The sequence below is a fragment of the Varanus komodoensis genome, unplaced genomic scaffold (assembly GCF_004798865.1).
Source record: "Varanus komodoensis strain SLA01 unplaced genomic scaffold, ASM479886v1 scaffold2, whole genome shotgun sequence".
NCBI lineage: Eukaryota > Metazoa > Chordata > Lepidosauria > Squamata > Varanidae > Varanus > Varanus komodoensis.
The window spans coordinates 41,256,129-41,269,804 of NW_025335568.1; the positions used below are offsets into that span (position 1 = coordinate 41,256,129).

Genomic DNA, 13,676 nt, shown 5'->3' on the forward strand with positions numbered 1-13,676 from the left:
GATAATCTATTTCCCTAAATCATCACCACATTAGCAAGATGTAACTAACTTATACTTTTGAAAACTTTGAAAAAAATCTTGTTTATTAAGAGATATTTTTAAGCATGAAGGTTACTGAATGCTTTTTATTTTATTTTATTGTGTCAGATTTGGCATTCTTTTATTTTACCACTTGAATGTGAGCAAGTATACATATCTACTAACTAGGATCTAGACCAGAAGGCTAAAAATAGTTTGTCCTTAAAGATCTTAGCTCTCACTCTCCTAATGTTTAGAGGGAATAAATGAGTTGTCGTTTAGTTGCAAAGTCATGCCCGACCCATCACAAGCCCATGGACAACAAGGCGATAAATGATTAGGGATGAATATTAAAGCAAATTCTGGTGCATACATTTTATACTCAGTGGGCCTATAAACAAACTGTTGCATTTTCATGAGTGGGATCTATTCAGAATATTTTCTTCTTAAAGCATCTTAATGCTTCCTAAAGTATTTTTATCTTTACTCTTAGCCAAAAAGGCTCCCAGAGCAGATTAAATAATTAATGGGAGCTGATGTGGCATAGTGGTTACAGGGATGCAGAGGTCTGGGTGCTAGTCCCCACTCAGTTATGAAGCTTACTGAATGGCCTTTGGCCAGTCTGAGAGTCTCAGCCTAACCTACCTCACATAGTTGTTGTGAGGATAAAATGAAGAGTAGGAGAAACTTGAAAACTTCTTTGTGTTCCTTGTGAGAGGAAGAAAGGCAGGGTATAAATACAATAAGAATATGAATTAAAAGCGGCTTGCTTGCTTGAAAAGACATGAGACATAAGGGGAAAAGAAATGAGAAGTGGGAAGGAAAATGCAAGTGGACTCTTAGTAGAGCTAATAAAGTTTACCCCTCTCCTCCTGTTCAGAGTTCCAGTCAAACAACTGTGCTTTTTTCAAGTTTTTTTTTTTTAATTTTTTTCCTTCTAGGTTTTATTCCCCACTGAAGCTCAACCTTCTCAAGCCAACTAAGCATAGTCGGTACTTGTTCGGTTGTTCTGGGTTGGGTCCCCCCACTACCTACCTTTCATGCTGTTTTCTTAAATAGTTACTGCTGGAAATATTGAGCATGCTAATATTTGCCTGCCCTTTGTTTCTGTTGCCATGTTTTGGCCATACTGTTGTCAGCACTGAATTCGCTATTTGAAGGGGAGATACAATGCCTTGGATCATAAGATCTATTCTGTTCACAGAAGAGTGTTACTGGCTCCTCCTTCATTCTCCAATCTCCAGCATCCTTCCAATTCTGTCCTGAGGGCTGGTGTGGTCTATAAAACAGGATGACAGGTGGAACAGGGAGCAGATCACTGAAAACTGCCCAATTCCTTGAACAAGCAAAAGTGCTATGCAACCATGAAAAATCACCTTGGGATCCAAGTCACAAGAATAAATTTAAAATGAAGAAATGCTCATTTCACTTTGATTGGTTTATGCCAGGGGTCTCAAACTCAACTTCCCTGGGGGCCGCTGGAAGTAGAGTCTGGGTGAGGCTGGGCCACATCAAGTATTCCACCCCCGTGGTGGTGGTGGGCCGCTCATCCCGCGTGGCTCCCGGAGGCCGGCCCGGCGCTGCCGGCGCTTTGAAGGCCGCAGGGCCCCTCCCCCGTGCCTCGCCCGTCCTGGCAATTGGCCCGCGGGCCGCGAGTTTGAGACCCCTGGTTTATGCAATGATATTGATAAAAAGGGAAAAGTACCACCTCTTATTTATTTCAGAAATATTCCTCGTGCTTAATAGAAGTATGCAAGTATTATGCAAATTAACTATTTTATTAATTTTCTGTATTGAAAGATAATACTGATACTTTTACACAGTGCTTTTTTTGTCATAGAATGCACCGGAATGGAGTTCCGGCACCTTTTTTTGACAGATTTTCCAAGTTTTAACAACTTTTGAAAATTTGATGTTTGGTCCATGTGGATTTGAATCGCCCTGTCGAGCATAGCAGGTCGGCGGCAAAATAATTAAAACGGTGCATGCAGGCTGCTTGTGTGTCGAATCCAATGCATGCGTACTTCGCACTGGTTGTGATGGTGCTGCTCGGCTTGTGGCGCTGCTCGGCTTGTGATTGGTTGTGTGGTCACGCGCTGAGTGCTTACTGAGGGCGGCGACCATTATGTTTCGTTACACAACTGACATGTGTGGGTGTGTGTACAGTGATTGACTAAGTGCGAAAGGTAAATAATTTCATGAGTTCCGGCACCTTTTTTTCTTACCAAAAAAGCACTGCTTTTACAATATTAATTTATTTCTTGCAACAATAGTCTTGTAAGCTGAGGTGCCACTGTAGTAGATTCCTAAAGACCTACACTGTTAACAGCAGTGTCCTGTATCAGTTTCTTGATCATCTTCAAGAGCTGTTCATTGTTAAATAGTCTTGAAGTCAGTAAAGTATGGATTTGTAGTGGCCAGGTCTCTAGCTTCCTGTACTGGGCAAAGAAAGCAAACCAGGAATTTGGAAGTAACACTGGATCCAGGGTTAATTTTGAACTATGAATTGTGCCTATTATGTGCATGATTGTGTCCAGGATTGGTATTTTCCAGCTGCATGGTCAGTCAAGTCTTTCACCAACATCACTACTTGTTTTTCTTTTCTTTACCTAAACTGATCTTAGAATCCAACCTGTGGGATAGTACTGCCTTGACTCAGTGGTTACAGCATTTACAGGTGCTCCTGGAATTAATATTCTTACTGGATTGATAAGTGGAGTCCATATCCAGAAATGCTTTTTGCTGAGCTTTTACTGGCCTTTTAAAAAAAAGAAGGCTTGGCTTGCCATAGATACAAATGCCTTGGACACATCTTCATTAGGTAAACTGCCTTTGGAACTGTGTTCAGAAGCTTCAATTGAAAAACAGTCTCCTGTCAAACAATTTACATTGGGCTTGTACCTAATGCGTATCTAGTTCTTAGGCAGGGGAGTGAGAAGGAAGCAGTGGTATGGCAGCTTTTACTGCAAGTGGTGGTCAGGAACAGAATTTCTGAAACTTTTCCTCTTTTTTTTTCCAGAAAATGCACTAGAAATTTTGGAAACAATTGAAATATATGCAGTAATGATCAAAGCTAAACTTATTTTATGTTTTAATAATAGAAACTTAGCACATAAAAATGTAAAAGGTAAAAGTTTCCCCATGACATTAAAGTCCAGTCATGTCTGACTCTTGAGGGCGGTGCTCATCTCCGTTTCCTAGCCGAGGGAGCCAGCATTTGTCTGCAGACAGTCTCTGTGGTCATGTGGCCAGCATGTCTAAGCACCGAGGTGCATGGAACACTGTTACCTTCCCCCCAAAGTGGTACCTATTTATCTACTTGCATTTATATGCTTTCAAACCGCAAGATTGGCAGGGGCTGGAACTAAGCACAGGAGCTCACCCTGTCCTGCGGATTTGAACTGTCGACCTTTTAATCAACCAACCCAGCAGCTCAGCAGTTTAAACCACAGTCCCCATAAAAATGTACTGTTTATTAAATCTGCAGACTTTTTTTCCCCTCTTGGACACCTTTTAGGGTTAAAATCCTTCCAAAAGACATACATAAAAATCCTACACATGGTAATCATGCATAGGGTTGCAGTCTTTTGGTTTGTCTACTCAGAAGTGAGTCCCAATGAGTTTAATGGGGGTTATTCCTAAGTAACTGGGTACAGGATTGCAGCCTTAGCTATTGCTATCTCAGAAGTAAGGTTGTGGGTAGTTGACCATGGAACCATAAGTTTTGTAGTAACACTTAGTCTCCATCAGTTACATTATTAAGGATTAACAGCATATTTGGATATCAGGTTAAATGTTATAACATTGAAATGTTGTACTGTATATTATAATACAGTATTTTGCATTTTTAATGCTATAGATGTTCATGCATAAATATCTTCATCCTATATATTCTGAGTGACTAAGATCCTGTTTTTAAAAGTTTTTATAATTTCAAAAGATAACATCTTTCATAGGAGAGTTTCCCAAGTTTTTCTCAAATTGTTAGTTTCTCCTGTAGTGTGTGTGTGTGTGTGTGTGTGTGTGTGTGTGTGTGTGTGTGTCTGTAATGGGAGGAATCTGTGTGTAGTGGGGAATATTTTTTTCCATTTTCTCTGGCTTCTTTCTAAATTTTCATATCTCTGTGTTCTAATAAATATACTTTAACTTCTGAGCTATTTTCTTCTTGAAAAATATGAATTATGCTGGATTGTTGTGCCTGTGCATTTGAAACATCTTTGGGGACAGCATTATTTGGAGGGGTAATATTAGAAGACCTCTAGTTATGTTTCTGGTTAATTATAAAGAAGTTCTGTAGAAGTTTTTGTTTGGGAATTTTTAAATGACATTTTAGTTTCTCGGGCAGTTTTAAATTGTAATTTGATTTAATTGGTATTAGTCTATATTACCAAACTATGCATATATGGTAATTAGTTCATAATATAATAAAAGACAGCACAGATTTAATTGAATATGTATATATATTAGCTATCTGCATTTAGATTTAATTATTATTGCTCTGTGAAACTGAGATCGCTCAACTAAAACCAGAAACTTAATTTTTTCCCTTGTACTTTAAAAGCAAGTTATGGCAGTGCTAATCTGTGTACAAGTTATGATTGTCTTGTAATATGAGTGAAGTTACTGTTTTATCAGTACAATAATATATGTGTTTCTATATTTTACATTGACTATGCTAATTCAGGTTACTCAGTTTTGTCAGATACAATGCCTCTTAGTGTGTGCTTTTAAGTGGAGACTTATTAAAATTCAACTTTTTAAATTCATGATAGTACCTTCTCTGTCTATTCTCTCCTAACAATACTAGCACACAACATTCAAGAGCATATACAATAAACTGTTTATATACCACACTTACTAATGGTTGTCTATTCTGCTGACTCCTCTGAGAAGTGTTGATAACCAACCAAGGAAGCCAAGAGAGAATTCTTAATAAATTGAAGTCAGAACTGGCACATTAACTTGAGAAACTTCACGGATAACTTTGTGTGCTATCTATATGAGTAACCATAAATTATTTTGGCATGGTTTTGGCTTATATTATTGCAATTTTCAGATTTCTTTTTCATTCAGATCAGGATTTTGAATACAGTTTGGCCTACTTTGGCACACGTTCTCATGAGAATATCTACTTATGCTTCTGTTCCAAAGCTGATCTAGTATATGTGATACTGCATCCCAAATAATTAATCAGTTGGTCAACTGTGTTGAATAAAAGTTTCTAGTAATCAGGCAGGAAGGCTTTCATTCACTGGCTGGTATTTTTTACTATGGTGTTGTTTTGTCTCAGATAAAGAATACAACCCTGTAGGGATGATAGGTTTGTAGAGGTGTTTGCGGAATTTGTTGCAAGTTTAGATTAGTTTGTTAATTGTGGGTATAAAGTATAGGATATAGAGGGATGGGAAATGGAACACAGAAGCAGGAGTGGTCCTAGGATAAATACCAGTCTGGACAATGACTTCCTTCAATGTTCCTCCCATTGGTGGCTTTAGTTTACTGGCCTGGTGAAGGTATAAGCAGCACTCATGCATATGTGTACAAAAATGGAGACCATATGTGAGAATTATTGCATGCACAAATTACATCTGAAAATCCTCACCTGCAGATTCTCTTTTTTGTGGGGACAAGCTGAATGTTAGACTTCATTTTTCTTACATAGAGATACAATAATATGGATTGGGTTGTGCTTCTCCTGAGCATCCTCCAAATTCCAAACCCTTTTTGACTGAATTTCTTCCCTGTCCCAGGGTTCAGTCTCATAGGCCTGGTTGTGGACTCCTGCTGGCTTTCTCCACTTTCACTCAGGAAGGTTTCTCCCTTTAAGGCCTGCTTTCATATCACTTGTACACCTTTCCCCTGCTGGATCACACTAGAGGTCTATCTAGTCTGGCTCCTACATCCAAAAATGTCAAATAGATGCTTTAAGGAATCCTTAAAGCAGAACATGAAAGCAACATTCTTCTGCTTGCTCTCCAGCACCTGGTAATCTTTGGTGTATGTAACTATCATGGCAAATAGAAATTGATGTCTGTCCTGAATGTGTCTAATCCCTACTTCAAGCTATGTAGGTTAATGGACATCCCCATACCTTGCAGTAGGGATTTCAATGTATTTATTCTGTATTAGATGAGGTACTTCCTTTTACTGCTCTGAACCAATCACTTCCATCATAGTGAGTGGGATTGTTATGAGAAAGTGGAAAAACTTTTCTATTTTCTCTACACCATTTATACATTCATTAACTTCTATCATGCCTCTCACCCTCCCACCACTTTCAGTGAATTTGTATACGTGTTTGTTTATGGTTAGGGTCTATTTGATGAGACTTTCAGGTAAATGTGTTTAAGATTATCATTGCTCTGTAATGTTTTGACATTCCTTTATGTTCACCAGGGTCACCTGATCATTTGGCTGTGCTAACTGTGTTTTGTATGTTTTACTATTATTTTATTAATTTTGTTGTTGTTAGCTACCTTGGTGGGTTCCAAGGCTAGGATTGCAAAGGTATTCTGAGGAACTTTCTAACATTTAGTCAGGACTAAATGTGGCTTCTTAGTAGCTATGGCTTGAACAGAAACCTTAAGCAACCAGGGTTGCCTCTGTAAGTTCATTTCAATAATATTTGTGCAAAAATAGGATAATACATTTATGTTGGATTCCAAGTCCCACATGTGCACCTGTGCCTTATTGTGGTTTATTTGTTAGGTATTTTAACAGTAATAAAGTCTTGCAAGTAAATACCTTCAATTGACTTTGAAATTCAAAAACTAAATGTGTACATGTGGTTGTGTTAATATTATATCCAGTTTTATAAGTTTCACTTATTGTATCAGTTGTACTGTTCTTTATAGTAGGGGAAAAGGTCAGCCTCTTGTTCAGATCAAAACCCCCGATAACTGGTATTTTTTAAACAAGTGGAAATCCTGACAATTTGTTCAGATGCATGTTTATACAAAGAAGTGGCCAACAGCCAAATGTTAAAACAAACTGTATCCTTTTTTCATCAACCCTTTCAGTATTGTTCAGAGACCTCTGGAAAGCTTTCCAACTTTCCTCTTCCTGCTATCAGCTATCTTCCTCTTCCACAGTCCCATAACAAAGCAGGGGAGAGGGCCAGGAAGCATCTAAGGATATCAGATCATGTCTCAGGAGTCTAAATTTGGCTTCAGCAATGCCAGTGATTTCTGTTTTATCCACTACATGGCAGAGTTGTTTTAAGCTCCCATAGTATATTAGCATGCAGCTTTAAAAACTCCTAAAATAAGTTGATTATAGTTATTTTATATTAGCACTTGAAGACAAGAGCTTGACCTTAGGATTAGAGATGTCACATTTCTGACAATTTTGTGTGTTCCTTACAATTCCAAAGTCACTTTGTGACTTTAGGACAGCCTTCCAGAATATTTTGGAAGCCTTCACCTACCAAACATATCAGGCATAATACTCGTATCTCAGAGTCAAGCAGGATTCTCTATCCAGACATTAGAACACTGTATGTCACAGCCTGGAGAATCACTTGGTGATTAACTATACCAGCTTAGATCCTCAAATACAGCTTGTGCTGCAAGCAGCTTTCTGACCAAACACAAGGTGCTCATATTCTGTGAAATGGAATGCATTCAAGGTCTATACCCAAGAACATGCCTTCAGTCCATTCCAAGCACTAATCCACAGAATCATGGCTTTCCTCTATAGCCACGTTAAAGGACCAGAACCATCATCCATTAAAGTATACCTGTCTGCCATCTTGTTGATATGAGGTCCCATCGGTAGTTCATCTGTCTCATCTCCCTCCCTCTCTCCATCTCTCTCTCTCTCTCTCTCTCTCTCTCTCTCTCTCTCTCTTTCCAAACAGTTTCAAAAGTTCTGCAAAGTCTTATCCACCTGTCTGTTTCATTGTGTGTGGTTTGGACACTCAGTTGTGCTACAACACTGCTCACCACAGTAGATCTACAGCTCCTCACCTGGAAGGTCACATTTTTAGTGGCTAACACTTTAGCCCAAGGAGCAATAGAGTTATGTGCTCTACAGATAGACCCCCATTCCTTACTTTTCATAAAGATAAAGCAGTCCTTTGATTGGACCATTCATTTCTCCCGAAAGTCTCTTCACAATTTCATTGAAACCAAGACATAGTTCTACCAACCTTCTTTCCAGCCCCATTAACTACACACATTCAGTGTTTGGAAGCCACTGGCCTTTTAAAGATCATGCACTGACTTGATACACTGTTCCAAGAGACTGTTCATAACCTATGCCAAGCTATCCAAGGGTGAACTGATCAGCCCCCAGTGACTTGCACATTGAATCATAGGGCTGATTAAACTGGTGTAATTGCTGATTAATTGGCACACCTACAGTTGCTAGAAGAACCCAAGGCACACTCAACAAGGGCTGTAGTAACATCTATAGCACTACATGCAGGAATCTCCCTGCAAGACCTCTGTAAGGCAGCAATCTAATCAATGCTGTCAACAATTGTAAAATACTGGACATCAGCTGGACATTTGGGTGAGGCAGGACTTTCCTCTATTCTCCAGTGATGACACCTTCCACCATCATACTCAGTAATTTTATCACCCATTTGTGTGCTTGCTTTTGACTCTTCTCCCCAACCAACTCTAGCTAGGAGCCTTCTCATAACAATTTTGACTCAGGTTGCGAACACCGCATTGGGTGGCGACCTCAATTGCGGCCATCTCCCCACCGCCCGAGTGGGGAGATGGCCATGATCACGGGTGCGCTCATGCAGGGAAGATAGACACGATTGCAGTAGTGCTCGGGGGGTGGGGGGATGGCTGAGATTGCACCTGTCTTTCCTGCACAAATGTGCCCGCGATTGCACCTGTCCCTCCCAGCACACCCGCGATGGCGCCCGTCTCCCCCCCAGTGCACCCCCAATTGCGCCTGTCTCCTCCCCAGCACGCCCGCAATCGTTCCCATCCTCCCTGTGATTAAAAAAGTATTTACAAAATGGAGTAACCTTATTTACATTCAACCTTATGGGGAAATTTGACTTGACTCACGACCAATTTGAGTCGTGACCAGAGTCATGGAACGGATTGAGTTCGTGAGCCAAGGTACCACTGTAAATGGTACACTTCCCATACAATCTCACAGTGCCATCCTTCAGCAAGCCTTGTGTAGGAAGATTCTTCTGTGGGAAAGTGTGATGAATGAATTACATCAGCCGTCATTGCCTTACTCATCATCACTTTCAAAATTTTCTCTCAGAGATCGAGGCAGAATATGGAGACCTATTGTACCATGTAGAAGTAAGGTGGCTTAGTGAGAGGCCAAGTCCTCAAGCTTTTTCAGTCTTCATCATGAATTTAATTTCTGATTAAATCAGAAGAAAGGAAAAGATCAAGAAGTACTTTCTGATCCTAGATGGATGTTTGATTTGGCTTTCTTAACTGATATCACAGAGCATCTGAACACATTAAATCTAAGGTTGCAGAGAAAAGGAAAGCTTGTGTGTGACATGCATTCTGAATTGAAAGCTTTTGAAGCAAAATTAAATGTTTTTGTGAAGCAATAAGTGAAAGTAACTTTTCAAATTTCTCATGCTGCAATGAACAAAAATTTGAGAAGGAAGGGAATTTACAATTCATGTTGAAAGACACATCAAGGCACTGAACTTATTGGAGTCAGAATTCCAGAACAGATTCACTATTTGCCATGAGCATGAAAAGAAAATATGAATGTTTCAGAATTCATTAGAAATAGCACCAGAAGATGCAAGTAACTTTTTTCAGATAGACCTAATTCATTTGCTAACCAGTGAACATCTCCGAGACATTTACAAAGAAAATAGTTTGTTAGATTTCTGTTGTGATCTACCTGATATATTTATCAACCTAAAGAAATTTGCTACAGGCATGTTCACAGTCTTTGGTGGCTCATAATCTGTGAACACACTTTTTCTAAGATAAAAATTGTGACATCCAAATGTAGGTCAAGATGTATACATGAACATTTACATGACATGTTAAGATAGTCTGTCACAAACCTTGACTTGATCATTAATGCCTTGACTAACAGAAAACAAGCACAAAATTCACACTGACTAGGTAAGCACGTGTAGCTAGATAAAAGGATTCCACAGTAAAATATTCTTCCAAAATTGATTGCATTTAAGTTTACATTTTTTCATTGACCTCTGAATGTTTACATTTGATCCAAATTGGTAGGTTAATAATATTGTTACATTTTGATTTAAGATGTGGCTTTCTTTAGGCCAGGGGTCCTCAAACGTTTTGAATAGGGGACCAGTTGAAAGGTGCCAGGGATGGGCACGGGCTGCCAAGGTGGTGTGGGCAGGGTGCACAGGCCGGGCCTGGGGCACAGAGATAATTTTCTCCCAACTAGTCCAAAATGATCTCCTTGTGAACAAGCCGGCACCTTGGGGCAAGGCACTGGCTTGCTCGCAAGGAGATCCTTTTCTCCAGGTGAGTCCAAAACAATCTCCTTGCGAGCAAGCCGGCACCTTTCCACGCGTGTGCGCGGCGAGCTGTGGCAGACCTGATCAGTGTGCATGGTGGGCCGGAACCAGCCTGCAGGCTGTAGTTTGAGGACCCATGCTTTAGGCATTGGGCACTCTTAATTCAATGCCTTGTCTCAGAAGGTTGAAGACTACTGTTCTAGAGACAGTAGTTTGACATCTTCAGGGTAGCACAGTTTAATAGTATCAGTGGAGAGCTACATAGAACCAAATAATACTGTGTTTTCATGCTCTTGAGAGTACCTGCTTTCATTTGGAGAGTACTGTTCATTGAGATAACAGCGGCTCAAGTTAGTGTACTTAATTTATTATTGGTATTAATAATGTTGAAAATCTGCTGGCTTGGAAGAGTTTAAGCTAAAGGGTTTGCTTAGCTTTGTTTTATGGAAAAAATTGTTTAGTGTGGCTGAAATGGATCCGCCTCCTTTTCTCCCACACTCTTCTCCTCCTCTCTCAAAGGGCTGGCCTTCCTCTGTCATGCATTCCCACCATAACTTGACTCAGACTGCTTACAGAGTAGCACAACTTCTTTTTTCCTTCTGCAGCTTGAGGGTGAAAGGAGCTTTCTCCCCCCCACCCCCCCCCAGATTACTGGTATGTTGCTGTTGGAAGATAAAATTCCTGAAGTTTATATTGCAGTTAATCTTCTGAATAAAAATGCTGACAAGAACGAACAGTAAATCTATTAAAAAAGAACTTGTTATAGATTCTTCACAAAAGTGCCAGAATGCAGTGGCCCCTGAGGCAGAAATGGACAGTCCAGCAGAAGTTTTGGTAAGGTATTCTGTGTGTGTGAGGGAGAGGGAGAGGGAGAGGATGCCGTAAGAAAAGCTCTTGTTAGTTTGATTTCTTTTCTGCATATGAAAATGTTGCACCTTCTAATACTTGATTGCACTCTGCTGCCTGGTGATTTCCAGTGGCTACATTCTGTAGGCTATACAATTTTTAAAACAATATTTAATAAAAGAATTCCTGAATATCTATTTTTAAATTTTTATAATGCATCTAAACTAGAAACTTTCTGAATATCTATTTTTAAATTTTTATAATGCATCTAAACTAGAAACTTCCAGCCATTTGATATTTAAGTAAATGTGGGGAAGCAAATATTCTAGTATTTCCAGTTTAAATATTCAGCTTAAGGTGGACAGACTTCTGTCTTTGAAATATACAGACTGTTGCTTTTGTTATCTTGCTGTATATGCCTTAAAGATAACATTTCTATCCTATGCAAAGTGAAAGTTTTAGCCTTTGATTAGCTGAATACATTCAATGGAAAACAAGACATCTGGTGCATTTTCTTAAAAAGTAAGGAGAAGATTCTGTTCAGCATGGCTGATTACACTATTTTCAACAAGCAATCTGTATATTATAAAAAGGGATGTACTGCAAGCTTTTGGTTGCACATTCTTTCCATAAAATGCTTCTGAATATTGATACATTGCTTTCATTTGTACTGTGCGGGTTGGGGATGGTGATGGAGAAAGCAGAATATTATGTCTTAATTGCTTATGAGTTGACACCAAAGGAAGTATGGTAGACCTTATCTGTGAGAGGTCCACCAACACACTGCACTTGTTTGGCAAAGCATTAACGAGAACATTGTGTTTAACATCACAGCTGCAAGTGAGTAATTGTTACAACTGGCAAGCAATCAACATTAGACCTAGGTCTATTCTTTGTTAATACATAAATGGTTAACTGTAAAGTGTTCAAATATAGATACTTTCCATGGAGAAAAAAATGATAAATGCTATACCTGAAAGGGTTCCCTGATGTTTGCTACAGATAATTAGTAGTACACTAAATGCCTTCTTCTGTTTTGAATGTCCTTTCTGCTGTATGAATTTGGCATTTGAATGCATTCTGTTTTCCTAAGTGTTGGGTGGGGCAGTGGGGGAAGAATAAGGAGCAATGTTATGCCTTAATAGCTTGTGAGTTGACACTAAAGGAAGTGTACTGGTAAGAACATTGAACAGAGAAATGGACCACACCCCTAGTTTATTTTTGTGTGTATGGAGAAGCCAGTAATCTCTGGGTGTGTGTTTTATACAGTGTCCAGGTCTTCATAAGAAACATTTCTGAGCAATCTTTCTTTATCTCAGCAGTCCTTTGGAATTCTTATTAATTCCTTTATTTAGTTTTAGTTTCTTTGGACTTACTTTATCAGTAAGCTAAAAGTTTAAATTGAAGTCCATCTGCATGTTGGCAGTTGAAGATGTTTTGTATTTTTTCAGGCAAACTGACAAACCTCGGTTGGGGAGGGATGCATGGGCTTTTCACATTTCCTTTTTCACATTACATTGTTCTGTAACAATGAAGCATCAACGCTTTGGACAAGTGTGTGTGTGTGTGGGGGGTTCATCTAGCCCATTTAGTAAATGCCAAGTTCCAGCTGTGGTAAAAAGAAGCGCTCCCTGTTCTCCATTGAGCTAAGTAATGGCTCTATCATGGCTTGCTTTTTAAAACTAAATTTAAAACTACCCTCAGAATAGTTGCCAGTAGTTAACGGTTTATCACAAACCAGAAGGTGAAAGCATGCTTTCAGGTGGATTTCCATTGACCTATGGCTCACCATTCTAGCTTCACCAAATAAACCTTGGTTAAGACCATTCCTCGATTTTCCAGCCTTTCTGCTTGCGAAAGGACTTGTAAGGTTAGAACAACCATGATTATTATGTGGGATTGTTCTTGACTTTGTAGTATGAAAGGGAATTTCATTATGGCAGTCTTTTAAGCAGGCATTTGTGGATTTAAATAGGATGCTTTGCTTTTGTAGGCATTCTGGCATTCATGAGCCAGGAAATAATAACTGACCTGCAGTTTTCCAACTTAGACAGATAAAGGGAATTGGATGAGATCAAATAGGATATGACTAGTTTACAATGGATTGGAGCCTCTGAATTCATAAACAATGGACAGATGATAATGCAAATTACGATGACAATTTTAAAAAGTTGATTGTAAGAGCATTGAGTTACTTTCTACAAGTTTAATGTAGATCCTTACTTATCACAAACAAGGCTTAAACAAGCTTATGTTTAAGAATGACCCTTGTATGGATATAAAAACCTACCTTGAATAGGATATGTCTTGTTTTCTTCATTTTAACATGCATTAATTATATTACCTTCTAGGGCAAGTAGCATAT

General features: G+C 39.1%; 1 protein-coding gene across 18 annotated transcripts in view; it reads left to right on the top strand.

Annotated features, from left to right (window-relative positions):
- DOCK9 (dedicator of cytokinesis 9) overlaps positions 1–13,676 on the top strand; it is a 157,403-nt gene that overhangs the window by 24,155 nt on the left and 119,572 nt on the right. For 3 of the 18 annotated variants that reach the window (XM_044429179.1, XM_044429184.1, XM_044429185.1), the window contains exon 1: positions 11,043–11,299. The exons of 13 other annotated variants lie outside the window; for them this stretch is intronic. In XM_044429179.1, coding sequence (XP_044285114.1) covers positions 11,183–11,299 — 117 coding nt within the window. In that variant the 5' untranslated portion in view covers positions 11,043–11,182. Of the gene's footprint in view, positions 1–11,041; positions 11,300–13,676 lie in introns of those variants that run through there. 2 more of the 18 variants (XM_044429167.1, XM_044429176.1) reach the window with 1 other exon arrangement.